Source organism: Fringilla coelebs, assembly GCF_963513975.1.
Source record: "Fringilla coelebs genome assembly, chromosome: 19".
NCBI lineage: Eukaryota > Metazoa > Chordata > Aves > Passeriformes > Fringillidae > Fringilla > Fringilla coelebs.
The window spans coordinates 754,666-781,647 of record NC_140045.1 but is presented as its reverse complement, the minus strand read 5'-3'; the positions used below and the strand labels follow the sequence as shown (position 1 = coordinate 781,647).

Here is a 26,982-nt window from a genome sequence, read left to right as displayed (position 1 = left end):
GCTGGGAATGACAGCATCCCGAGCCCCCCACACCTGGAACCTGCCCCCCAACACCTGATGGGGCGGGACAGCCCCACAGGGACACGGCGGCGCTGATTTATTCCTTCTGGAAACGGAGCAGGACCCCAGGTGCCCCCAGTGCTGGTGCTCACCCCCTGCTCGCACCTCTCCAGCCCCCCAAAGCCTCCCCGTGCCCGGGCACCGACATGGATTTGGGATGGGCTGTGCCCCACAGCTGGCGATGCTTTCGGCTCCCTTCTGCTCCCTCCCCAGGCCCCCGTGTGTCGGGCTGGCAGAGGAGCCCCGGGCCGGCGGATCACGGCGATCCCGGGCTGCCCGGGACCCCCAGCTCGGTCTGCCTCGCACTCCCGACACCCAGGGCCCTTCCCCAGGGCTGGAGCGCCCCCGGCACCTCCTGCTGCCCTTTCCGGCCCGGCCTGGGAGCTGCTCCTGCTGCCTCGCTCCCTCCCCGCGCGGTTTGGCGGAGCCCGGGCAGGAGGATGGGAAAAGGAGCCTCTCTGCAGCAAAGGGGAATTTATCCACCTGCAGTCAGGGAGGCCGCGGGGACCGCACAGACCCGCCTGACCCGGGGCTTCGGAGGGGGACTCGGCTCAGAGGTGGCACCAGGAGAGGCCGGGAAGTTGACCCCAAGAGCTGGGATGTCCCCAAGGGACTGGGATGTCCCCGGCCCCGGTGGTGCCCCACGGCTGGGACAGAGCCCGGCTGCCTCGGCAGCTCAGGCACGAGCAAGAACCACATCAAACTAATTGGATCCCAGTTTACCGCAAACAAAGAGAAGGCAGGTGACATTTACCTAGCGGAGTAATTGATATCCGAGTAATTTGTTGGAGTAACCTCATTACACGCCAGCTGGATTTCCACACCCTCCCAATCCCACTCATTACAAACAAGGTTTGTGTGTTAATCAGAGCGCTTTAATCACGGCGCTGCCCACCATCCCTCCGGCAAGTTACAGAGCCACCAGATTTATCACAGACTCTAAACACTCTCCTAAGAATCGCTGGGGATTTTATAGCAGGCAGCGCTGCTCCTCGGGAAAGCAGCGGATATTTGTCCCCGAAGCCGTGCACGGGGGCAGAGCCGGCTCTGGCACCACCTCTCCTCCCTTCCCGCAGGCTGTCCCTCCATCCCCGGCCCGGCGGATCGCCGCCGCCTCCTCCTCCTCCTCCCCACGCAGGCAGGAGCTGTTCCCTGCCAGACACGCGGCTCCAGTCACAACACGAGCCGGGAGCCGCCGGCGGAGCCTCCCACGCGGGGAGCGCGGCGCTCCCGGGGCCCCACGAGCCGAGCCCGGTTCTAGGCTGGAGCTGCGGGCAGCCCCACGAACCGAGCCCCACGAACCGAGCCCGGTTCTAGGCTGGAGCTGCGGGCAGTGCCACGAACCGAGCCCCACGAACCGAGCCCGGTTCTAGGCTGGAGCTGCGGGCAGCCCCACGAACCGAGCCCGGTTCTAGGCTGGGGCTGCGGGCAGCCCCACGCACCGAGCCCCACGAACCGAGCCCGGTTCTAGGCTGAAGCTGCGGTCAGTGCCACGAACCGAGCCCGGTTCTAGGCTGGGGCTGCGGGCAGCGCGGCGCTCCCGGGGCTCCCGCAGCCCTGCAGCAGTCTGAATCGCTGCTAGCACGGGCCGGGGTAAGGAAGCAGAAAGGATCTTTGCGTGATGAGTACCGATGTTCCATTCGGCCGCACGGTGAGATGTTCGGGTCCCTAGCACCCACACACAGAGGGTCTCGCTTTCTCTCTACGGGGGCCTGGGGGCTGACCCTGGGCTCGGGGCCAGCCAGGGAACGGGGCAGGTGTGGCTCAGGAGCACAGGAACAGGGCAGGAGCCAATGGGGTCTAACGGCTTTTTGAGGGAAGCTTCTCGTGGCTCCCTGGAGCAGGGGATGCCCCCAGGGTCCCCGCACAGCCCCAGGAGCAGAGCCCGGAGCTCCGAGCGAGCGCTGCCCGGCTGGGCTCCGCAGGCACAGGCACGCCGTGCCAAGCAGGCGGTCCAAGAAAAGCAGGGAAAAGCGTGTTCCTAAGGAAACATCCTGCACCGAGCCCCCGAGGTGGGAACCAGCCCAGGAATTAATCACGGGCTGCTTCCACAGCCTTGGCTGGTGTTTCTAAAGCTGATCCGGCTGCCGGGGTGGGGACAAGGCACTCCCAGCGTGTCCTCACGGCCGGACCCAGCCCATGGGGGACCCCCAGAGCATCCACAGGCTGCACCCCGAGAGCGGCCACCCCCTGCACCTCTGCTCTGCCCCCTCCTTCTCCAGCCCCGGGGTCTGACGGCCGGCTGGGCTCAGCATCAGCGGCTCCTTGGCTACCAAAACTCCACCCGGCTGCCCAAGAGGGGAAGGGAGCAGCTTCCAGCCCCCCACAGATTTGCTGCCTTGCTTTGGGCTGAGCCCTGCACAAGCTGCTCCATCACCCTAATGACACAGCTCATAATCATCTCATTTGCTATTAATTTGCTTGTCAAGAGAAATTCCACTCTTTGCTTTTAATTAATGGGGCCTTAAAATAAAGCCGGGGGGGGGTGGGTACTGGCGGGGCACTGGTGAGAGGATCAGGGAGGATCAACCAACACCAACAACGGGAGGAGCAGTTGTGGGGGAGAACTATTTATAGGACAAAAGGAAGGGAAAAATAAAAAAGGACAAAAGGACAAAAAAAAAAAAAAAAAAAAAAAAGGGAACCAAAAGCCCTGCAAGGGAGCCACGACGTTCCCCAGCTCCCTCTGCACACCCGGGCTGGGCCCAGGAGCCACCAGATCCAAGAGGCCTCAGCTGCCACGGGAGGGAGGAGCAGCGCTAAAAACGCCCATTTAGAGCCCGAAGCTGGGGAGTGCTCTGAGAGCCAAGGGACACAGCTGCCCCGCCAGCCCCACAAACACCAAATGCTCCAGGAATGGGGGCAGGGAGGGGCTCAGCTGCTGGGCCCAGCTCCACACCCGGTGGGAGCATCCCCACCTGCAGCTGGACCTGGTTTGGGGAACCAGGAGGGAAACAGCCCCTCCTAAACCCTCCCAAGCAAGGCAAAGGGAAGAGGAATGAGAACGGGGGGCAGGGAGGGGGAAATCCCAGTGAAACACTTCCCCATCCTCGGCAGGAGCGTCCCAAAATACAAACCCTGAGTCACAGGAGCTCAAACGGCACAGGCGGCACCTACACTGCCAGCAGCTCCAGACACGGAGGTGGGAGCTCATCCCACCCAGCCTCGGGCACCTGGCACGGAGCTGCTCAGCCAGGCCTCCTCAGAGAAACAGAACTGCCTCCTGCAGCAGCTCCTCTCCCTCCTCCCGGCACCCAGACAAACAGGGCAGCTGCAGGGATCCTCCTGCCTGCTCTCCAGGATGCAAACAGCACAGGGGGGACTGAGCCCTGAGACACCTCCAGAGACTCCCAGTCCCAGGTGGAAATGGTGAGAGAAAAAACCCCTGAGGATTTCCAGTCAGTCAGCAATAACCATTCTCTGATTCCCAACAAGTTTACACCCAGCAAAGCCGATTTCCAGCAAACAGAGAGTTAAAAAAGACAAGCCATGTATGAGTTTATTTCGAAGGAGGCTCAAGCTCCGGTCTCTGAGTTCCTGTTAAGAGGTTTCAAGCATTACAAAGCGATTTTCCCTTCCCAGGGTTATAAACCAATTAGATAAAGACCAAGTTAATCCCTTATTGTGTCCAAAGAGACACCAGCAGACACCAAACACAGAGATTAGTCCCTTCCTTTAGGAAGGGCTAAAGTGCCACGTTTGGGCAGCTGGGAGAGCGTGCCAGGCCCAGGCAAAGCCCAAAGGCACAGCACAGAGCCCCTGGCTCCTGCAGGGCTGCACAGGGGCTGCCAGGACCCTGCAGCACCATCCCCTCCCAAAGCCTCCCAGGTGCCTTCATCCAGAGGCACCCGAGTTTCCCTGGGCTTGGGAGGAGAGAGTTCAGAGCCTCAGGCAGAGGGCAGCTGGGGCACTGATACAGAGCCATTCTCATGCTGGTTTTTTAGTTTTTTCACCTGATTTCCCCTCACCCCCTGGGCAGAGGCAGCTGGCTGAGGACAGCAGTGTCCCCTGCAGTGTCCCCAGCCCTGGATCCCTCACAGGCTGAGCACACAGACCCTCCACGGATTGAAACACCCAGATCCCAGCAGGAGTGCCCAGTGACAGACCCTGAACAGCCACAACCTCACTTTCTGTCGGAGCTGGGCTCAATTCCCACCCAGATCACAGCTTTGGCTGCAGAGCCTCCCCTGACCAGCCCACCCCAAAGCTCTGACTGTCAAATACCAACCAGAAGCACACAAAAAGTCCCCAGTAGATCAGGATTAAAACCACAGACATTTCACATGAGATGAAAGCCAGACACTCACCAGGGCAGGAGAAGCCACAGTCCCACACTCTGGAGGTTCCCCTGTCCTGCCAGGGCCACCCTGGAGGAGCTGCTCCCCTCAGAGCCTCCCCCAGCACAGCTGAGCCAGATAAGGAGCCCCATTCAGCACACCTGGGCTGAATCTGCATGAGAGGGGCACCACCCAGAATGTGGAAGGAGCCAGGGATGGCCCTGTGACTCCCAGCACAGGCCAAAGCAATCAGAAACCCAGATGATTGCCCTGCTGCTCTGCCAGGAAGGAGCTGTCCCCTGCCCAGCCTGTCACTCGTGCCCGAATCGGTGACAGGCTTCAGGAGCCTGTCCCATGGCCAGAGAAGTCACTGGCTTGTGTGGGGCTGGAATGAGGAATGCTGGAATGATCCCTGCTGCCTCTGGCTCTGTCCCCACCCTGCTCCCTCGGGAGGGGACACGGCTGTCCCTGTCCCCTGTCCCAGCCAGGCACAGCCCAGTGCTCCCTGTGCCCCTGGCCTGGCAGCAGCCCCCAGGATCACAGGAGCAGCTGCCCCTGTGCCTTTCCCTTGCAGGCTCTGTCCAGCCTGGACAAACCCTGGTGTGAAGCAGCTCTGAGGGTTCCCAGGAGGCGGCTCCTGTGCAGGGCTGGGAAGTGCAGCTGCTGCAACCTGTCAGCAAAGGCTTTTTAGGGCAGTGCCCTGCCAGTGCCTGTCCCCAGCAGTGCCAGGACCAGCCCCAGACCTGCCCTGATGGGCCCAGGGTTTGTCACTTCCCTCCTTTCCCCACCTGGTCCAGAGCCCAACGCAGCAGAGGCACAACGGGCTGGGCTTTGTCCTCCCCACCCAGAGCAGCTCCAAGACAGGAAAGAACAAAAGTTGTACAAGAAATTTATGCAAAATTGAGGTTAAACAGCCCACAGGGGCCCGACCTGAGCACCCCTCCCCACCCCCAGGAAAGCATCCTTCTTCCTCTTCAGGCTGGAATCTTACACAGCCACACCAAGATCTCCCAGAGCTCCCGCTGCTCTTCAGAACAGTCAGGAACCACCTGCCAGCCTCAGCCAGGATCCCACACCTCGGGAGCAGCTTTGATCCTGCAGGCTGGACAAGGGTTGAGGATGATTTGGGCCCAAAAGCTCTGGGCTCTGCTCCTCAGGCTGGGCCAGATCTCCAGCCTGGGATCGGGCACCTGGGGCACTCTGTGTGCCAGGAATGACCTCCCCATGCTCCTGGGAGGGAGATGGTTCCTCCCATCCTTTCCCTGAGATGATCCTTCCTCCAGAAGAGCTGGGCAGTGGGGCTGCTGCTCCCCAGGGACGTGCAGGGGGAATGGGAGAGCCCAGGCTGCAGGGACAGGTGAGGCTGCTCCAAAAGCAGCGGGAAGGGAGGGCTCTCCGAGTGCCACAGAGGGGTGGGGGGGACACAGGCTGGCTCTGCAGTGGCAATGCCTCAGCAGCTCTGTAAATCAGCCCCTGCAGCTGCACAAGGACTCCAGTGAGTGCTGCAAACTTACATGTGAGCTTTGCTTACACAAAGATTTTAACAGTACTTGGAAATGAACCCTGAGAAATTCACTGCAGGAATTCTCCCTGAGCTGTCCTGTGGGACACAGCCTGGCACAGCTGTCCCCCAGGGTGGCACTGGGCTCCTGCATCCAGCAGGACTCAGTCTTGGTGCAGGACAGGACCCAGCCAAGAGAAGCTCTGCACTTTCTTCTGGCACCAGACTAATCCTCCAATTCAGTCTCCTTTTTGCTGCAGGGATAAAAATGAGAAAGCAGGAAGTAGTTTTACAAAGAGTAGAAGCCAACAGGCACAAACAACTGGCACTTGGTGAGCTTGAGCTCCTGCACCCCAGGGGCAGATTTAGCCCTGAACTGACGCCCACTGGCCCACCTTATGTAAGAGTGGGGGACTCTGACCCTCCCCAAGACCTGGGGCCAAAACCAGCTCCCTGCAGGTATTTCTGTTCCCCCTCAGGTCACACCTGTGGGCGTTAGGGCTTTGCTTACGAGCAGGGCTGAAAAAAGAGCAAATCCCTGCTGCCCTTCCCCAGCTCAGGACAACGTGTGAGGCAGCGTGGCCACAGGGAGCAGGAATCACCTTCTGGAGGCTGCACATGTCCTCACCTCCCCACTGAGCTCACCCGGTTACCCTGCCTGTACCCTTAATGCCATTACTGCAGCTCATGCCCCCAGCAGATGCCCTCTGCCCACACACCCACCTCTCTGGGCCGGCAGGCACAGCCTCCAGCACCTCCACTGGAGCGCAGGGCTGCCTCCGAAGGTACTCCCTGGACCTGATGTCAGCCTGGAACCAAGCAGGAACAGGAGTGAGCACGGGCTGGGCAGCCTGGCTGGTGCCTCCCGTTACCCCAGTGTGCCCACCCACCCTGCTGCCAGCACATCCCGCCAGGAACCCCGGGTGGCTCAGCAGGACAGGACAGCCTGGGGCAAGGCGAGCACCAGCCACAGCCCAGAACTGTTAGAGTGTTGCTGGGCACTTACTGGGTGCCCCTGTGCCCACCCCGAGGGGTTTGCTCAGCCCTCCCGTGCTGCACGGCACCAGCAGCACACCCTTGATGCCACCACAAGCACATCCCAGGCTCTTGGACAACTTTGAGGACTGGCAGTTGATTTTTAGTCCTTCAAAGTTTTTCCTCTTTTAGAAAGTTCTGTGCCATTTCCGAGCAGCTGCTGTGCCCACCTCAAAGGCAGAGCGTCTCTCCCCACCTACAAAGCAGGACGTGACCTTCCCAGCTGGAAAAGCTTCACAGTGTCTGGTGATGAGCTCAGGAATTGGGTTAACACATCCCTGGGGACTGTCCTTGAAGCACTGCTGCTCCCCAGCCTGTGCTGCTCCCCAGGAGCCTCTCCTGGAGCTCTGGCAGCCCCCAGGCCCCTCACCCCGAGCCCTTGGGGGAGGCTGTGCCTGCTGCTGGAACCTGCTCCACAACTGCAGAGCCTCCTGCCAGCTGAGAAGGAGAGAGTTACATAAGGGGTGGTTTGTTTGGGAGATTTTTTTCCCTTCTCTCTATAATTGGACAGTTTCATAACCGAACTGACAAATAACTTTGATCACTCTTCAGGATAAGCGATTACGTGATGGATTTTATAACCAGGGAAGGAGCTGCTCAATGGTCCCCACGGGCAGAGCCAGGAGCAGGAGGCACAGCTTCCAACTATTTTCCTAGGGAAGAAAAACCCCAACCACATTCTGCTGAGAACATCAGCTAGTGCTTGATGAGGTGGCAGCTCCCAGGCAGGGCTCACTCCTAACTCAGCCCTGGAGTCAGTTTAAGGTGGTGATTAACCACAGGCTAATCAATAAGATGGATCACTGCCCAACAAGAATGCTCACAGATTTGGGCTATTTTCAGAGGGGATGAGTGTTGCCTGTGGAAATGCTGCTTTGCCTGTTCCCTGAGGGGCCAGGGTGGTCCCTGGGCACAGCAGGCTTGGAGGGGGTGCCCCCAGAGGCAGCTGGAGCCTCAGGACACCAGTGACTGCTGTCCAGCCCCAGAGGACAGCTCCTGCTGGGCTGGAGCCCCCTCAGGCTGTGCCAGCAGCCCCCTCCTGAGCCAGCCCCAGCTGCTGGGCACCCAGGGCAGCCGAAGGAAGCAGCCAGTGAGCAGGAGGCCGGGCAGCAGCCCAGCAGGAACCCGACCCAGAGAGAGCAGAGCAGGCTCCGGTGCAAGCCCTGGCAGTGGAGAGTGGCACCAACTGGTGCTTCCCTGCTGGGCACAGGGATCTGGGAATGAGGAGGCTGCACCACGGAGGGTCTGACCTCTGCCAGGAGCAAGGCAGCTCTCTCAGCAGGGCCTGGGGCTGCTCCAGGGCCACTCAGGTGAGGGCTGTGCTGCCTGTTCTGGGAGGGCAGCTCCTGCCTGGGAGCTCCTGCAGGGCCTCACCAGGAGCACAGCTCTCCTGGCTGGGCCTGGCACGTGGAACAGGGACTGAGTGGGATGTAAATACTGATTGCAGGTGACAAGGGCAGCTCATCCCCCTGCTTCCTGCGAGATCTCACTTCTCTCATCTGCACCACAGCCAGTTCCTTGGCAGCACAGCCACGCTGTGGGCTGAATGCAAATGGAACCCCTGCTGCTCCCCGCCTGGATAATGTGCATTCCTGGGAAGCACCACATCCCCTAAAGCAGGAGCCTGAGCTGCCACAGCAGCTGCACTGCACATGCTGCCCTCACACAAACTCAGGAGCTGTGGGCAGCTGAGCTCTCACAGACCTCACAGCTCTCACTTCATTTCCAGGCCTGCCAGAACTTCCAGACCAGGACCTGGTGATCCACAAGTCTTTCCTGACACTGGGAAATCTTTAAGCACTTCTGTCAGGTCTGCGATTTCTGGAGACATACCACGGCAAAAAGGCCAGGCCAGCCACCCATGGCAGGATTCTCCACAGCCTCCTTCTTCCTAACCCCAGCTGCAGGTGCTCAGGGGCTGAGGCTTTCAGCTCTGCCTGTGCCAAGAGCTGTGGCAGTCACCACACAGAGGAAGCAGAGCAGGGACAAGTCCCATGGAAAGGTTTAAATGTCCTCATCTCCTGCCATCCCTCTAGAGCAAACACACTCCCCTGTTGGATTTTTCATCTCCCTGTAAGAAGAGTGATAATAATTCATTCCATCACTCTAAGGAAAAGGTCACAGGGAACTGGAAGAGTCTCCGAACATGAGAAGATCCTGGAGATGGCTGGAAGCGAAATGAGGGTGATGAAAAGCTCCAAGACACCTTTCTGTTTCCAAAGGGAATGCTTCTCCCTTGCCTTTGAACACGCAGACTGCAGAGCTGGCTCGAGCTCTGCAGAGGCATCTGTCCCTGGCTGGAGCAGGTTACATAAGGAGCTCCAGCAGCCTCCTCCAGTCTGGCAGGTACTGGGGCTGAGACTGGGAACTGCAGCTCTGCTCTGGACACTCCAGGCCTTGCTCTGCTCCAAGGAGTTCAGACTTTGGGGTAGTTTATAGGCAGATCTCAGTTCCAGGGAACACTGCAGCTCTGGACAAGCAGGGTCACTCAGCACTGCCCTGGGGGCTGCTCAGGTGGGCACACCCCTGACCCCCCCAGCCTGGCACAGCAGCGATGCCAACGGGCTGTCCCAGGGCAGGGGACAGGCACAGGGACACCCGGGCAGCCCAGGGTCACTCCTGGCCCGGGGCTGTGGAGCCACCAACAGCAGAGTGACCTCGGGGAGAAGGGAAGCACTTGCCAGGCCAGAAGTCCCAGAGGCTTTGAGCTTCTCCAGAGCTTTTCCCCGAGTTCTGCTGCGATTTAAAATCAGCCAAGGCTGAGCCCCGGTAGCAGCTGCAGCCCGGTGACAGTGATGCAGTGCTGTCACCTGCTGGCTGGTGGCTCCAGAGGAGCGGCACTGCGGGCCGTGCTGGGCTCCAAGCACCCGGGAAAACCGCATTCCCAGCTCCGGGGGATTAACAGCAGCATGGCAGGAGCTGCCTGCAGCGAGCAAGCAGGGCATCAGTCAGGCTGGGTCTGCAGGCAGGGCTGGGAACGCTGCCGGGCACTGCGTCAGGGGAACAAACGGGCCTGGCAGGATCAGTGAGCAGCAGCAGGGGCTGGGGGAACTGCCCAGCAGGAGGGGTCCCTGGCAGAGGAGGGGCAAAGGGAGGCTCTGTGCAGCCCAAGGCTGGGCAAACACCGTCCCCCCGTCCCAGGGTGCCGTACCTGCCGGATGGGCTCCGGGACGCGGAAGCGGCAGCAGGCCCTCACCAGGCGCACGGCCGTGCCCAGGCTCACCCGGTGGCCCACGGACACGTACAGGGGCCTGGAGCTGTTGTTGTGGCTCCGCAGCACCTGGGCAGCCAGAAAGGAGAGATCAGGCACTGGAGAGGCTCATCTGAACACACACACGGAGGGGCAGCGGAGTTAGGAGCCGGCCGGAGCCCTGGGGTGGGGTGGTGGCTCTGTGTTTGCAGCTCCCAGCCTCCCTGAACACCTTCCCTGTCCCAGCGTCTCTCCTGCAGGGACTGTCTGTCCCCGTGGCCCTTCCCCAGACGCCCGAGGCTGCTCTGGGATGCAGGAGCTGTGCCAGCCCAGGCTGACAGCACCCACAGGAAGTGTCTCCCAGCTGCCTGTTCCCGCTCTGCTCTGAATCAGCCGCTCCCAGCCTGATCCCGGGGAGCTGCCAGGGAACTGGCACCTCTCCCAGGCTGCAGCTCACCATCCAGGCTGCTGGAGCACCTCAGTGCCACAGCCACGGACGGGAATGCGCCCAGCACTCGAGCTGCCAACTCCCTACAGCCACCTGAGCTCTCAGGAGGGGGCCAGCAGTGCCACTGGCCGCCTGTTCACACCTGCCCTCCCGCAGGGGATCACTGAGACAGCCCCGCTGTGGAGAGGGACCAGTGGCCAGGGGACAGCTTACCATGCCCAGGACCTTCCCCGAGGAGCCTATCAGTGGGAATGCCTCTCCTGGCCTCTGCAGGGAACGAACCTAGGGATAAACACACACACACACGGTCAGCTCTTCAGCACATAATTGTAGGTGGCTGCCCAAATTCCCCTGGGATGTGAAAAAGCAGGAACAAACCCCAGCCTGGCCTAACCTGCTCCCTGTGCAGCTCGTCCCTGGCCAAGCCATCCACGTGCAGGAGGTTCTTGGCCACGCCAATGCACGGCAGGTCCGTCAGGACTCCGAGGTGACAGGCTGTGCCAAATCCTGCCAACAAGGAGCCACTGCAGCTGTGGGACACCAGGGAATAGGAATGCCAAGGAGCAGCGCAGGGCTCTCCAGGAACAGCCTACCTCTGGGATGGAGCAGGCCATTTCCATCGACCAGAAGCACCTGAAAAAGCCAAAGCAGAAATGTTATTGCCTGGGAGAGCAATAACTGAGAGCACTCCAAGGAGCAAGCAGGGATGCTGGCTCTGGGAGAAGGAGGAATCTCTCTTGGTTCCTCAATTCTCCCTGTAAGGCTCCTCCTGACTGCCTGACCCTGAAGCAGCAGCAGTGTGGGACTGGGAGTGCCCTGCAGACACCAGGGGCTCCCACTGCCACGGGAGGCCTGGCTGCTCCCAGCTCCACATCCCTGCTCCCCAAGGAAAGGGAACGGATGCTCCAGCACAGCTCTGCCCGCGGCCCTCCCACCCCAGCAGCTCGGGCTCCGAGGGAGAACACCTTCCCCAGGACTCTGCAGCCCAGCTCGGGACAAGGGGAGCACAGCACACCTGAGGCTGGAGCTGGGGCTCCTGCTGCTGAAGTCTCTGCACAGCTTCCACCAGGACAGGCACCTCTCGGAAGGCCAAGAACCCGGCCACGTACGGGGCGGTGACGGGCACCATGCGGCAGTCCTGGTACAGCACCTGGGGCAGGCACAGACAGGACAGACAGCTCCCTGCCAGACAGGGTGCATGGCACAGGGAGATCCCTGCCAGACAGGGTGCATGGCACAGGGAGATCCCTGCCAGACAGGGTGCATGGCACACACAGATCCCTGCCAGACAGGGTGCATGGCACAGGGAGATCCCTGCCAGACAGGGTACATGGCACAGGGAGATCCCTGCCAGACAGGGTGCATGGCACACACAGATCCCTGCCAGAGAGTCCCTGCACACTCCAGAGCTCCTCCTCTGCTTCGTGCCCTCTGCTCATCCCTTTGAAACCCACGGACAGGTCTAAGGAAATGGTGTAAGGCAGCACAAAACAGATTTCTGCCTTGCCCTGCAGATCACAGCAGGACTTGAGATTCAGTTCATTAAAATCCCAGCAGACAGCATCAAACTTTATTTCCCTGCTTGTTAGAGCTTTTACAGTGAAAGATAATTTTTATATCACTTTGAAAGCTGGGAAAGAGACCAAAAATCTTTATTAGTTCAAGTAAAACAACTGTGAGAAGTGAGACCCACGGTGCGTTTGGAAAAGCTTTCCTATGTCACAGCCCATGTTATCAGCTGGTTCTCAGCAAGAGCTCACCCACAGGACTCTGCACTGGAGCACTGCAAACACCTCCCTCTGCCCACGGGCACCAGCTCCCTGGGCACAGCAGCTCCTCTGGACCCTGGGTGAGCTCCCAGCCATCTCACAAAACTCCTGCAGCTGGGAGCTGCTTGCATCACACCTTCCTAAACTCCTGTCTAAATAAATCCTTACACATATTTTTTCTGTGGTTTTTTTTTTTAATGTTTTGTTTTGGTTTATTTTTTGGGAACACCCAATTGGAAGGTTTGCTGAACACACACAGATCCCTGGAATGGCTGGGTCGGGAGTGACCTCAAAGCCCATCCCATCCCACCCCTGCCATGGCAGACACACCTTCCACTGTCCTAAGGTGCTCCCAGCCCCACTGGCCAACCTGGCCTTGGGCACTTCCAGCGATCCGGGGGCAGCCCCAGCTGCTCTGTGCCCCCTGTGCCCCAGGGCCTGCTCACCCTGCCAGGGAACAATTCCTGCCCATCTCCCACCTCCCGCTGCCCCGAGCCCCGGGCCGGGCGGTACCTCGAGAGCCGGGTAGCTGAGCACGACCAGGGAGGCGCAGGCCCGGCTCTCGTCGCCCTTGCAGTAGGACAGATCCACGCCTCCCACTCGGTGCAGCCCGGCGAACTGCGGCTCCTTCTGCCACGGCTCCGTGTCCTGCTCCACCACGCCGGCCCTCAGCCGGGCCTGCTCCCTGCGGGCGGCCGCGCTCAGAGCGGGGCCGGCGCCGAGCCCCGAGCCCCGTCCGAACCGCGCCCCGAGCGCTCCCCGGGCAGCCCCCCGAGCCCCGTCCGAACCGCGCCCCGAGCGCTCCCCGGGCAGCCCCGCACGCCAGCCGGGGCGCGGAGCACCGGCGGCTCCTGCCGAGGCTGCCCGTGCCTTGTGGGCAGCCCCGAGCCCCGTTACCGCTCCCAGGGGCGCCGCCGGGCAGTCCCCGGGGCCCGTCCCAGCCCGACCCCCGTTACCGCTCCCAGCGGCGCCGCCGGGCAGTCCCCGGGGCCCGTCCCAGCCCGACCCCCGTTACCGCTCCCAGCCCCGTTACCGCTCCCAGCCCCGTTACCGTTCCCAGCGGCGCCGCTGGGCGGGGGACGCGGCCATGGCGGCGCCGGGCCCGCCCGTCCCGCAGCGCCGCCGTTCCCCGGAAAGAGCGGCCGGGCGCGGCCGTTCCGGGCCGGCGGCACCGATCGCGGCTCAGATCCCGGCACCGACGGCGGCACCGATGGCGGAAAGAGCCGGGAGCAGCCGCGGGAGCTGAACGAGTTTATTTCAGGGGAGGGGAGAAGCCGGCCGGGCCGAGGCGGGCCGGGCTGAAGGCAGCGGAGCAGCCCCGGCCCCCAGGGCTCCCCGTGCGGGGCAGGAGCCGCCTCTGCAGCCAGCGCAGAAAGGCAGGCTGGAAAACATCAACCCTGCCCCGGCACGACGGCACCATGGTTTGTAAAAAAAACCAAAAAAACAAAAAAACAAAACAAACAAAAAAAAGTCCTTCATGTTCCTCCAGTGGCTCTGGAGCTGCGGCGATCCAGGGCTCGCACCGCGCTGCTGGGTCTATTTCACCCTCCTCCTCCTCCACGGCCACTCTCCTCTTCACATCAGGTGTAAAAACAACCACCCCAAACCCAAAGAACAACCAACACGCCCCAAAGAAATGCCCAGAGTTGCAGAAGCCCTGACACGGGTGTTGTGGCAGTCCCTGGCAGGGCTCTCCTAACTCTCCCTGTGCTCCCTCTTCTTGAATAAAGCAGCTGCTTTCCAGGTACCAGCAGCATGAGACAGAAGGATCTCATCTGGGAATGTGTCTTCCAGCTCTGGAGCTAATTCAGAGTCTTTGTCATCAAGGTAAGGCAAGAGTGATTCCTTCAGGCTGGAAGACAGAGCAGAACGGCATTAACAGCTAAAACAAGACCCCTCAAGTTCCACAGTATGAGTGGACTGCAGCACCCAAAATACCCAATATCCACAACTGAACAGGTGTGTGTAGTGAGAAGGCTTAAACAGGCAGGTGGAGGCACAGAGCCCAGCAAGGGGAGGCTGCAGGGCAGAGCAGAGCTCTGGGGCTGAGCTGTGCCTATCCCCGAAGGCTGGCCTTGAGCAGCACGGAGGTTCATTCCAGCCTTAACGAGTTTGTGATTCTGTGATTATTTTATCCAAGTGCCTGCAGAAGTGCTGGTGTTTGTGCCCTGGCCAGCAGCTCCTGGAGTGTTCTGGCAGTGTCCCCAAGAGAGCCTGTGTGAGATGGAAGTGACACCTGCCAGAAACGGGTGTGGATGTTCCTAATGCTGCTGCCTGGGCTCTGTCCCCCATGTCCCAGGCATATGCCAAGGGAGTGTTCCCACCGTGTGCATGCTCAGAGGCAGAGAAACTTCAGTTAACAACAACGTGGTGGCTCTGCTCTGGGTGTGCAATCCTACCTCCAGGTGGGTTTGAATTCCTCCACAGCTTGGACACGTCTCAGCTTCAGGATGATCATTTCATGGAGCTCCTGCAGGAAGGTTTCCAGCCTGGAGTGGACTAGGAAGGCGTGCAGGAGCTTGGCAAGCTCTGGGGTGAGCTCTTCTTTGTAGGCTGAACTGACATCTGTAAAAGGATCCTAAAAATGCAGCGAGGGGAGAAAAAACCCAAGGACACATTGGAGCAGCTGCAGGCAGGGCAGGGCAGGGCAGAGGAGCTCACAGAGAGGAGCTGGGGGTGCCATACCCTGCCGAGGCGCAGCAGCTGCTCAGATTTGTGGGCACACAGGAGCTGCCACAGGGCCATGCTGTGCCTGAGCTGGCACCGTCGGAGGGCCTGGAAGAGAAGGACAGCTGTGGCTGTGAGGGATGTCCTTGGAGCCCATCCCCAGCCTGCCCTGCCCAGGACAGCTCAGCACAGAGCTCATCCAGCCCCTTGGCCTGGGTGGAGCCCATCTGCCCTCCCACCCTTCCCCAGCTGACCTCAATAATCCAGTTTTTGATACCATGACAGGCAGTGAGAAAGGCAGAGGGCTCTGTCACACAGGCTGGATTTAGCATAAACCAGATTTTACCCCACAAGAATCTGAGCTTTGCCCTCAGGACTCACCTGCAGCACGTGAGGGTTTGTCTGATCCCCCATCTGCAGAACCTGCTCAATGTACTCAGTCAGCAGCATGTCAGCATTCTCACCGGCCATGGCCAGGAAACCCAGGGTGATCTCAGTGAGGGACAGAGCATCACACACATCACTGTAGGACTGCAGCTCCCCACTGATCATGTTCATCACAGAACTGGGCAGAGCACTCTGAAAACCACCAAGTCACAGTAATATTGTTTTAGAGCCATTCCCTTTTCTATTCCAATTGCTCAAGTGAAGGAAGACACCAGAGCCCCAGACTCGGGGAACTGAAATGCTGAAGTGTCTCCCTTCTCTTTGTAAATCCTGACTGGCAGCACTAGGCCAGATTGCACGTAGCCAAGGCATGCTGAGAAATCAGCAGGCAAGCTTTGGATGGACAAGGCAAGGCACAGAAAACCCTTGGAAAAGCAGGGATTTCACGCTTGCCCTGCCTCCTGCAGTGCAGAAACCCACCTGCTCCAGCTTGCTCCTGACATCACTGAACAGCTGCTCGTAGTTCCGGTCATGTCTGTGCACCAGGGTGGGGATTCCCTGTCGGGAGAGAAATCCATGGCTGTGAGCCCTGGAATGCTGCTCCCAGAGCCCTGCTGGCTGCACAGCCCTGCCCCTCCTACCGTCAGCCTGATGAGGGGCTTCCCCTGCAGGAACTTGCTGATCACTTGCTGCTGGATCCTCTCCAGATCGAAGTCCTGCAAGGTCTCCCCTCCCTTCTCCATGCTGTACTGGCAGTTGGACAGGATCAGAGGGATCAGGTCCCTCTCCACCTCGTAACTGATCAGGTGCAGGTCGGCCACTTCCGAGGGGCTGACCAGGTACCTGCAGGGAGCAAAGGGCCCGTGTTCAGAGGGAGAGGCCTCTGTGGAGCAGGGAAAGCTGCCTGAGAGGGAGCAGGGGACGCAGCAGAGGCAGCAGCACACCTGTCCTCCTCCTTGGTGTGCCTGTTGACAGAGTGCACCAGGTCGTTGTGCAGCCCGATGAGGTAGCTGGCCAGCGCCGTGGAGCACAGCCCCAGCCCCTGGCGCCGGGGCAGCAGCACCTCCAGCCTGCTGTCCAGGCTCAGCTCGGCATCACAGTAGCCTTTAGGCAGCTTGATTTCCCCTGAAACAGAGACAGCAGTGTTTGAGCAGGCCCAGAGCCACCCAGGCTGCGCCAGGGCAGCAGCAGGGAAAAGCCGTGTGCTCGGCCTTAGGGACGAGCACGAAAGGGAACAAGTTCAGGTGAGAAAGGAAACAAGCTCAGGTCAGAATACTACAACAGGGAAACAAATCCCTCCCCTTGTACCTACATTCTTAACATTTAATGGCCAAGCCCAGTTTTGAGGATATGCCTCAGCATCAGCGATGGGAGGAACCTGACCTCAGAACGAGGAGCAGGGCTGGGAAAGAAGCTGCTCACCATTGGTGTCCAGGGAGCTTCTCAGCTTGTTCCAGACGGACAGAAACACGTTCACTCTCCTCTCTAACAGGTCCCTCATCACATCTGAGAAACAGCAAAAAGATAAATCCATGAAACACCTTTTCCTGGTGAAACTCTGCAATACAGGGATCTTCAGAGCACACCACTGAACTCCAGGCAACTGGTCAAGAGACTAAACAGACACCAAACACCTTTCTAAAGGTGTCAAATGGAGTCATTGGCTCAGTTTGTTATTTTTCCACTATTGTCTGCTCCTGCATGACCTTTATGTACTTTTCCATAAGTACTTAAAAGCATCAGTAATTGTACTTAAATACAATTGGAGGAGTTGCCACAAACTTCATGGAAGGAAGAACGTTCATTCCACTCTTCAGGCAAGCCCTGCTCTAGGGCTGAGCTTAAAAGGACCACAGAACCACTGCTGCACTGCACAGAGCTCCCACCCCTCATAAAAAATCTCCTGTACTTAATTCCCTTTAAAGTCATCTGGTAACTTTTCCAACCCTATCCAAGTCTCAGTTCATTTGGGTGAGAGTTAAAAGGAAAAGGTGAGTTTTCTCCTTCACTTTCAACTGGACAGTTCAGCACTTTCTTTTTCATTAATTACAATTTTGGCAGAGTCTCCTCACCTGAGTGGGGTTCCCTGAGGAATTCCCTGATGGAGCAGTGTTTGATCTCTGCTGTGTTCTGGAATTGCCTCACCAAATCTCTCTGCAGAGCCAGAATCTCTGGTAGGAATTTCACCAGCCTCAGCTCATTTTCCTGCAAGAGGAAAGGGAGCCCGTGGGTAAGGCTGTGCTTGGACAAACCAGTTGGGAATACTTTTATGGAATCACTTCTTAAATATTTAAAAGACAGGAATATCTTCCATGTTCATTCTCAAGATCATAGCAAGTGCTGAGATAATCCAAACGTGGCTAAGTCCCGGGCAATGCCAGGCTCTCAGCCCTGTGCCAGCCCCACCTTCTGCAGGAATTTCCAGAGGAGAGGGACGGTGTCCCTGGCATTCTTCTGCTGCACCACGTGGCCCAGGTTCTCCACGGAAACCCTCCTGCGGCAGCTCCACATCTTGGAGTGGTGGACGTGGCTGTCCCCTGGCAGCTGGGACAGGAATGCAGCTGGGTCCCCATACACTATCTTCACTATGGGGTTGGAAGAGATTCTCTCATCCTCTTGGATCTGTCGGTTTAACTTCAGAAGCTTTTTATCCAAATCCTGCAGTAAATGAATAATAAATCATTGGGTATTGTGAAATACCTTCAGCTGAGCAGAGCCATTTCTGCTTTTCCAGATATACAAATTCATCCCACAACCCCAGTCTCAGGCTCCCATTTCCCCAGGTAGAATAAAGGTGGCTAATCCTTAACCTGCAGCTGTGCCATGGGTGGGCTGGCTTTAGGAATAGCCAGGTGAAAAGTGTAGCACAGATATTACAGCACATCGGATTTCCAGTGGATTTTGAACTGCTCAGCTACTGACTCTGTATAGCAGATTTCTCACCTCCAATTCAGGAACAATAATTGTGTTTGCAACAATTTCTTCCCATTTGTTTCTCTTCCCCTTGGTGGACAGAAACTCATCAAACTGCACCAGCCCTGCAATAGGAATATTTCACCTCTTACATCTGCAATATTTCAGTGAAAAGAAAGCACAGATTCATGGGTGCTAGAAGTTAACTGAGTATCTTGGTCCAGCTGGAGAGTGACACCCAAACATCACACAATGATCCAGGTTTCCAGGAGCTTCACGGGAATGATGGGCACATTTACACAACTCCTTCATAACCCCAGAAATATTGAACAGGTTGTCCAAGCTCAGACCATGTCCAATGACAGAGTGAGGCTTGGAACACTGACTGGTGCTGTCCCACCCTCCAAATATGGGCTATTTACACAGAAATGCCTCTGTGCAACAGTGGCTCCAGACCCCACCATGAACCCCACTGTGCCATCCCTCTTCTCCCAGAGAGGCAGCACAGAACAGGGACTGCACACAGCACGAGCTGAGGGCTGGGAGAGCAGCCCTGCTCAGGAGCTGCAAGCTCTCCCCATCTGTCATGACTTTTTTTGTCAATAATTCATTTTCAGAGCTATTGACTGCACCAAACCCTGCAAACCCCACATACCCGACTGAAAGAAGCAAACAGCCAAAAAATTCCTCCCTCCCTACAGTAAGAAACAAGCTTCAAACTCTCTGTTTTCCTCTTCAGCTCACTGCTGCTGTTGGAAGGGGTTTATCATCAAGGTGGCTGCATGGCCACAGCCCTTCAAGCACAGCCCCAGGTGTGACAGGGCAGGGGGCTTTTCTTACACTGGCCTGGCTGCTGCTGGGGGGCCTGCAGGAGGCTGCTGAGCACCAGGTGCACGATGTTGATAGTGTCATCCACACTCTTGCCCAAAATCCTGGTCAGCTGTGCCAAGTCCTCCTGGACGTGCTGCTGCAGGAAGCTCACCACGTCGGCCACTGCTGGCTTGATCATCATTCCCAGGGACTAAAGACAACAAAGGCAAGAGCTGAGCACAGCCAAAAACATCCAGGGAAGCACAAAGCACACAGAGCTCTGTCCTGCCAGGCACCCCCACCTGTGGGATTCCTGCTACCTGTGCCCATCAAGGCAGGCCTGGGTGGATATGCCTGCATGGAAGTGCAGGAATTAACCAAAATCTTTCCTGGGCAAGGAGGGAGGGAATTTGGGTCTTGCATCCTGACAGACTGCCCTGGCCACTTGGCAGTATGATGAAAAGGAGCAGCAGCACACAAAGGTTCCCCTGCATTTTGTGTGACCACTTGGAAGCATTTCTGGAAGATACCTGAGGGTCTCTGGAGGCTCCCAGCAGCATGGACAGGTGGGTGAGCAAACGGAGCAGCACAAAGACCACGGGGGACACGCCCCTGTCAGACATTCCCAGTGTCCTCCTGTGCTCAACATCTCCAAGGATGTGGCCAGTCTGAGTCCTGTCCTCATAAAACCTGCAGCAAAGTGCATATATGGGTTTTTTTTACCCTAGACAAAAACCACACAAGACATCTCTGATACCCAGCAATGCCTTTTCGACCCTTAATGTCTTTGAATGCCATAAAAGCTGCCAACTCAAAGTGCCACAAGGGACTGAAGGCTTCAGGTCAATTTTGTGCACAGAAAAGCAAATTTCTTTGGTTTTGCTGCCTGATTACTCTTGCTTGGACATCCCCTGCTTCCATCTCCCAGAGAGCAGCAGGAAGTGGTTGGTACCTCTGGCCTTTGAGGGCACCACAGGCTCGTCCCACACCCTTTAGCCCTGCAGAGGCATTGCAGCAGAGCCCACCTGGACTGATGGAAGCCCTGCAGGGGTTTGTGGTCGGTGCCTCCAATGGGGAGGTGGCAGTCGGGACAGCGGCTCGTTTCCATGGGCATCCCACACTGGGAAAAGCAACAGGAGAACACTGAATTCCAGAGCAACAGCCTCTCCAGCAGGGAAAGGGGATGAAACAAAAATCCAACCTCTAAGTGGTTAATTCAAACCCTGCTATAAACTGGGCCTCTGCCTGATGTTTCCCAATCTATGGTAGAAATGCTAGGGGTATTCTAAATTTTACATTACAATGACAAAATGATCAATAATATTGAGTTTAGAAGTGGAACTCTGTGCATCAGAACATTCAAACCAGTAAACAAAATAAAACAGTTTATTGTTGAAAGCTTTGCCTGCTTAAACACCCACCAGTCCCAAATTCTTACCTCTCCCACAGTGCAGGGGTGGCCATTGGGACATTCTGTGAAGAGAGGACAAACAGGACAGTACTCTAAGACAGGTTTATACAGCCCCTGTTATTCCTTTTCACTGCTACCATCATCCTGGAGCAAGAAGTATGCTGAAGATCAAATCAAGAGCCCTGACTATCCCAAAGCCCAAAGGACTGACAGGCCCACGCAGGAAGCCAAGGAATTTTTCAGTGCTGCTTCTCCTTGAGAAATAAGGAATCAAAGCCTGACAGATTCTGCTGCTGAGGGCAGGAATGCTCTCAGCCCCCATGCCCTGCTGCAGGAAGGTCCAGCTGGGGGAAGCAGAGACAAAGCTGGCCAGGAAGGTGGCAGAGCTCTCCTCTCACACCCTGTGTGTTGCCTTTGTGCCCCCACATGCTCTGTGAACAGCTGCAGCTGAACAGCCCTGGATGTCCTTTGGTGCATCACCCACACACACTGCCTACAAATCTGGATTTACCATGGATAACTCATGCTGAGGAGTGTGTTTGTCCTCACACTTGGAACAGTTTCACTCTCCAAACCCAAGGAATTCCTTCCCCAGGCAGCCAGCAGCACTCACCATACCAGTGCAGACCGTTCATGTCCTTCCAGGTCCTCGCCTGGGCCATCATGTCCTCGGGCATGGTGGGCAGAAAGGAGTGCTGGGGAGGGAAAGGGGAAAACAGTCACAGAAGGATCTGGGAATCAGCTCTGTCCTGCAGCAGGCACCCACTGGTTCTCTATTCACACTGGGCAACAAGAGACATCTGAGAGCAGAGGTCAGGCAGGTAATGCTGATTTTCAGATTCACCTTTGAAAACCCCCTCTCAGAACTGTCAGCATTATTAGGACTTGTACCTGCACTCCCCAGACATCCTGCAGCACATTGCTGATGCACTCTGGTGTGTACCAGCGTGTTCCCTCACCTTGGGCAGCCAGGCACAGTAGAGCAGCAGCTCCCTGCCCCTGCCTGAGGGGCCAGAGCTCTCTGAGCAGGCAGGAGAGCACGGGGGGAGCTGCCAGCTGCCCATAGCCTCGCTCACCCAAATATCAGCAAAGCTATTTGCTTCATCCTGCTCAGGATGGAGAGGTGCCTTGAAAAGAAGCCAGGCCAGAGCTTGGTGCTGTGCTGATTGACCCCAACAGCACTGCAATAATCCACCCCAGTGTTTCACAGCTCAAACTGAGTTGGAGCATTGCTGCTGAGAAAGTGGATCCAGCAGACACAGGCAAGAACCTGGAACGTGCTGGAGTGCACGTGAGCTCCGTGGCCTCACCTGCATGCTGTGTGGCTGGAAGGCCAGGTTCCTGAGGGGCTGCAGGACAGGGCTGTGCCCACAGAGCAGCACAGCAGCCACGTGCACAGCCATCTCCACCGGGGCTCCCTGCTGCCCGCGGCCCCGCGGCTCCACGGCCAGCCCAGGCAGGGTGTTCCTCACCAGGGCGACTGCCAGCTCCTGCAGCTCAGGGGAATTCAGCACTTGGCAGCTCTGGATGAACTCAGCCATCACCTCTGTTTGCTGAAAGCACAGGTTGGAAAGAGCTAAAGACATCGGGATACTGCTCTCACTCAAACAAAGAGCACTGGTAGCTGCTTCCCCCCCGGGTTACCCTGCTCCCAAACCTTCCCAGCCTGCTCAGCTCGGGCCATCACCCTGGCTGGGGCACAGAACCAAAGCTCCTCCACCACTGAGTCAGATCCCCTTCCTCCTCAGCCACCAAGCAGGCTTGCCACAGCTGCCAAAGGAGGGTGCCCTACCTGCTGCTTGGGACGAAGGCTTGGATCCCCGTACAGGGCAGTGACCTCTCGGAAGATGGCCAGGAGCAGGTGGGCAGATTCCAGAGCTGGGGGGCTGCTGCAGGCCTGGGAAGAACCAAGGCTGTGGCTGGGAACAGGCCAGAGCTGCCCCTGCTACAGTGATGGGATGTGCAGGTGGGAAAGTAAAGAAAAGGTGCTTGAGCACAAGCCCCAGTGACCTCAGGTGCTGGGAACAGACACTGCCCACAGGGACACAGCAGGGCTGGGGCCATGCACACCCAGCAGGGCTCAGAGGGAGGCCAGGGCCCAAGCAGGGCTCAGGGGGAGGCTGGCTGTACCTGCTGGGCCTCGAGCAGCCCCCGGGCCGTGCCCTCCATCATGGCTCGTCCCACGGCGTCGCGCAGTGCCCGGTAGCGCTCCCCGCACACCAGGTACCGGTCGATGTGGATGGACTGGCTGTGCTGGACCTGCCAAGGGAACAGCCATGCACAGCTCTGGGGACAGCCACCCAGCTGGAGGGGAGAGAATCTCCTCTTCCTCCCCCAGCCCTGATTTTTTAAGATTTTCTAAGCCTTCTGATGTTTACATTCTTGTAACGAACTTTCTCACACACTTTCTGTAAATAACTTATTGTTTTTCATTCTTTTATGGAGGAGGAGAAATTTGATGGACTGTTGGTTTGTTCAGTGTCATTGGAGAGGTGGCACCTTCACCCTAGAATCCACTGTCAGTTTTGGAAATCTATAAATGTTGGAGTCAGAAAATAAACTTCCCTTTTCCACCTCGAGAACAGCAGTGCGTGCACATCATGTTATTTTGTGTCCTACAGTGACACCCTGGGGCATTTCAGGCTCCCCAGAGCAGCAGCAGCAGACATGGTGCTGCCAGGAGAGACTTCATTCACTCAAGAACCAGGGCAAGCCAGCTCCCAGCCACTGCCACCCTGGCCCGACCCCAAGAGCACACAACAGCAGGAACACCCCAAAGGGGCACAAAGTGAAGGCAAAGAGGAGACCAGAACCATCACCAGGAGATGCCTTTTGTCTACCTGCTGCAGAATTTCTGCTGGGAACACCCAGCTGAAGCGTGGCTCTGTGACCAACTTCTGAGCAAATTCCATGCCGTGCTGGCTGGCAATCCTCCTGACCAGGTACACACGGTGCCAATCGTTCCTGGCACGGCTGCAGAACTTCTCCACGCTCTTCAGGTAGTGCTGCTCATCCTTCATCTGCCCTGGCTCTGCAGGGAAAAAAGAGGTTAAAGCAAAGAGGCAAAAGCACATCATCCCACCCTGTAAAACTTTTCTGCCTGCCCCAGCTGTAGCACCAAGTCCCTTTATTAGTAGTGTGTTATTACACACAAGAACTTCAGAGCCCTCCCTTCCTCATGTGTTGTCTGGAGCACTTCCTCAGCCAGATTTCAGACAATGATTCATTTCTTTGACAGGGAAGGTATAAACTCATCAATATAAACTCTTAATCCCTTCTAGCTGTGCAGAGCTCTCATTCATATAAAACAATAACCCTTACAGCAGTCCTGGGTCTCAAGCAGCATTTATGCTTTAAAGTTCAATTTAGTGGGCTCTAAATAAATCTCACTGTTAGCATCAGGAGGATAAAATAAATCTCCTTCCACAGTAACTACACTGGAGTCACCAGTACAGCCTTGCTACCAGTTACAGAGCACTTGTAACACCCGGCACAGGGGACAGACCCTGACTGACACCCCCAAGGAAAAAGGGAATTGCTGCTCTCCTTCTTGGCCACGCACCAGAACGGGTCCTAGCAGGGCACAGGGCACTGCCTGTGTCCAGCCCAGCCACCCTGCACTCAGCATTTCCAGCAGAGCAAGCAGACTCACGTGTGTGCTGCTGCAGGAGGGAGATGAGCTCTGCAGCCCTGGCCAGGCACAGGCGCACCTGCGCCACGGCCTGCAGGTACTCCACAGAGGCTTCCTGGGGAGCCCCTCTGCTGCTGCCCGGCAGGTAGTGCTCTGGAAAGGCTCTGTCCTCGGGCACACTGCCTCCATGCCCACAGCCCAGGCTGTCCTCTGACTTCTCACACATGGAATCCTAGAGAGAGGCCGGAACACTGGTGAGTAGCAGAGCCACCTCACCCAGGCACCCCTGTGTCCCCATGGCACCCACCCACCCACCCTGGGGGGGCCATGAGCACAGCAAACCATCCCTGACCCTCCAAACCACCCCTGCGCCCTCCAACCCATCCCTGCGCCCTCCAACCCATCCCTGCGCCCTCCAAACCACCCCTGAACCATCCCTGCGCCCTCCAACCCATCCCCGCTCCCTCCAACCCATCCCTGCGCCCTCCAACCCATCCCTGCACCCTCCGAACCGTCCCCACGCCCTCTGAACCAGCCCTGAACCATCCCTGCACCCTCCAAACCATCCCTGCACCCTCCAAACCACCCCTGAACCATCCCTGCACCCTCCAAACCACCCCTGCGCCCTCCAAACCACCCCTGCGCCCTCCAACCCATCCCTGAACCATCCCTGCACCCTCCAAACCACCCCTGAACCATCCCTGCACCCTCCAAACCATCCCTGCACCCTCCAACCCATCCCCGCTCCCTCCAAGCCATCCCCGCTCCCTCCACCCCACTGCCACTGCTCCCTCATCCTACACCTCTGCCAAACACAATTTTTAGGATGTGCCCCAGCTGTCCCACATTCCCCAAGCTTGGAGCTGAGCAAGAGCCACGAGCAGGCTGTGAATAACACACACTCCATGTTCCAAGATGCCAAGCTCTACCTGTCTGTCCCCTAGCAAGAACACAAATGGTGATTTTAACTACAAACTGACTTCAAAAAAACCCATAGTAATGAAACCTCTCCCCTGCTGTCATATTTGTATCAAGTTGTCCAAAGCCCTGGCAGTTACACAAGGGGAGGAAAGGGAACAATCCAAAAGGCATAATGATTTCAGCTCTGCACAGTAATTTAAGGGTCTGTGGAGACAAGAGGGCAGTTCAGCAGAGGGCTGCTGCCATTAGAGAGCCCCTGCTTGCTGCACTCCTGTGCTGGAGGTTGAGGTTTAACACCCAGACACTTGTCCAAGGGAAAGAATTTATGCAACGCTGCAAAGCCACACAAGCCCTTCCTTGAAAAGCAAAGCTCATTCCTGAGAGCAAGTTCTGACCAGGTGATTTGGTATCAACTCCTTCTGGGCTTTCTAGCTGGAAAAATAGTTACATACACAAGAAACATGCCTACAACTGCAGGAGAATTTCTGCTCCTGGGTTTTTTTACTCATGAAACTGCAACAGTTTCATGGCCCAGCTCTTACCTCCAAGCAGTTGACAAAAAGCAGGTAGAGCTCTTTTTTGTCATTTTTCTCTAGGAGCTCGTTGTGCTCCACCTGGGACAGGTAATGCTGCACATCATCTTTGACTTCATTGAAGCTACAGGAGAGAGAGAAAGCCCTGACACAGCTGCCATGCTGACAGAACTGCTCTGGATCACAGCACAGCTCCCAGAGCCAGCTGTGTGACAGCTGGGGGCACTCTGCATCCAGCTGCAAGATGGAGAACCCTTGTGCCATTTTCTGCAGTGCCATTTGGGCTGGGCTTGGATCATCAGCAGTGCTCAGTGAGCCCTTCCAGGGCAAAAGGCACCTGGTTCAGGAGGGGGTCACACCTGAGAAGGGCTTTTGTGCCCTGCCTGCAGAGGGAGGCTGGGAGGGCGGTGGGAATGGGGAGGTCTGTGGAGCAGACACAGGATCAGTTTAAATCCTGATTAAATCTCAGCGAACGAGGAGTTTCACTTTGCTGACCTAGATCAGAGCAGCTACTCGGCCACCTTGCAAAACCAGGCATCTGCCCACAGCAGAGGGTTAGTGGGGGACAGCCAGGTAAACCTTGCACAGGCTGCTCACACTGCACCACAAGCTCCATGCAAGCCAGCCAAGCTGCCTGACTGATGCAAAGATTGTGAGATTTTTTGTGGTGAATGTGAGATTCAATGAAACTCAGGGAGGTGAGGAGAACAATGGGATGGGTTTGCTGAGGAACAGAGCTTCACCTGGCCTGGCAGAACCTCCCTCAGCTGATTGTGCCCACCTGTACTTCAGGAGCAGCTTCAGCATCACAGAGCGGATGATGGGAGTTTCATCCACCTCATCATTGAACGGGGACAGGAATTTTGTGTAGACAGCAGGGTGATCTGTGGAGACAAGGGAAGGACAGGTTTGGCAGGTGAGAGAAGGTGGGGGCAGATCCAGCTCCATAAGACAGGGTGAGGGTGAAGGGAGCTCACTTGGGTCTTTCACGAGGCTTCTGTGAACAAAGAGCAGGTTCAGGAGCCTCTGGATCACCTCTGGCTCAGGGGGCTCGTTGTCCTTGAAGCACATGGTGGTGACCATGTCAATGAAGAAATTATTGCACCTCTGGCGGAACAGAGCCTTCTTTGCTATGGCAGCTCTGGGAGGGGCAAAAGCAAACACAGAACCTCTTAAACCACAGAGGAAGTGAGCACACACAGGCAAAAGTCACCCAAGGGAGGCACTTTTCAACCCTGCCAACGAGATGATCCTTGAGGTCCCTTCCAACCCAAACCATTCCTTGGTTTGCATGTTTTTACAGAGACCAAGGCAGCTTTCCCCTTTTTTTAAACAGCAGAACAGACAGGATGTGTTCAGTTCCAGAGGGATGAAGCAGAGCTCACCCCCCAGTCTCGTGCTGACCATCTCAGAGTTGAGAATTTCCTCA

General features: G+C 57.3%; 2 protein-coding genes across 2 annotated transcripts in view; both read right to left on the bottom strand.

Annotated features, from left to right (window-relative positions):
- Positions 1-5,246: 5,246 nt before the first annotated feature.
- On the bottom strand, positions 5,247-13,964 carry ENDOV (endonuclease V). Its single transcript, XM_084218801.1, has 9 exons — positions 13,332-13,964; positions 12,794-12,965; positions 11,527-11,661; positions 11,105-11,144; positions 10,906-11,018; positions 10,725-10,793; positions 10,025-10,153; positions 6,562-6,647; positions 5,247-6,092 (listed from the first exon to the last, which is right to left on the bottom strand). The coding sequence occupies exons 1-9, from the start codon at positions 13,367-13,369 to the stop codon at positions 6,065-6,067; spliced, it is 810 nt and encodes a 269-aa protein (XP_084074927.1). The 5' UTR covers positions 13,370-13,964; the 3' UTR covers positions 5,247-6,064.
- Positions 13,965-13,973: 9 nt separating this feature from the next.
- RNF213 (ring finger protein 213) overlaps positions 13,974-26,982 on the bottom strand; it is a gene marked incomplete at its 5' end in the record, with an annotated part of 42,400 nt that continues 29,391 nt past the window's right edge. The window contains 24 exons of the mRNA XM_084218800.1: positions 13,974-14,132; positions 14,680-14,858; positions 14,966-15,055; positions 15,329-15,526; positions 15,815-15,892; positions 15,976-16,177; positions 16,279-16,459; positions 16,757-16,840; positions 17,407-17,539; positions 17,741-17,992; positions 18,278-18,372; positions 19,088-19,268; positions 19,588-19,747; positions 20,083-20,177; positions 20,496-20,530; positions 21,082-21,163; positions 21,779-22,021; positions 22,261-22,365; positions 22,599-22,727; positions 23,309-23,499; positions 24,121-24,331; positions 25,563-25,677; positions 26,335-26,437; positions 26,531-26,694. Coding sequence (XP_084074926.1) covers positions 13,976-14,132; positions 14,680-14,858; positions 14,966-15,055; positions 15,329-15,526; positions 15,815-15,892; positions 15,976-16,177; positions 16,279-16,459; positions 16,757-16,840; positions 17,407-17,539; positions 17,741-17,992; positions 18,278-18,372; positions 19,088-19,268; positions 19,588-19,747; positions 20,083-20,177; positions 20,496-20,530; positions 21,082-21,163; positions 21,779-22,021; positions 22,261-22,365; positions 22,599-22,727; positions 23,309-23,499; positions 24,121-24,331; positions 25,563-25,677; positions 26,335-26,437; positions 26,531-26,694 — 3,463 coding nt within the window. The 3' untranslated portion in view covers positions 13,974-13,975. The remainder of the gene's footprint in view (positions 14,133-14,679; positions 14,859-14,965; positions 15,056-15,328; positions 15,527-15,814; positions 15,893-15,975; positions 16,178-16,278; positions 16,460-16,756; positions 16,841-17,406; positions 17,540-17,740; positions 17,993-18,277; positions 18,373-19,087; positions 19,269-19,587; positions 19,748-20,082; positions 20,178-20,495; positions 20,531-21,081; positions 21,164-21,778; positions 22,022-22,260; positions 22,366-22,598; positions 22,728-23,308; positions 23,500-24,120; positions 24,332-25,562; positions 25,678-26,334; positions 26,438-26,530; positions 26,695-26,982) is intronic.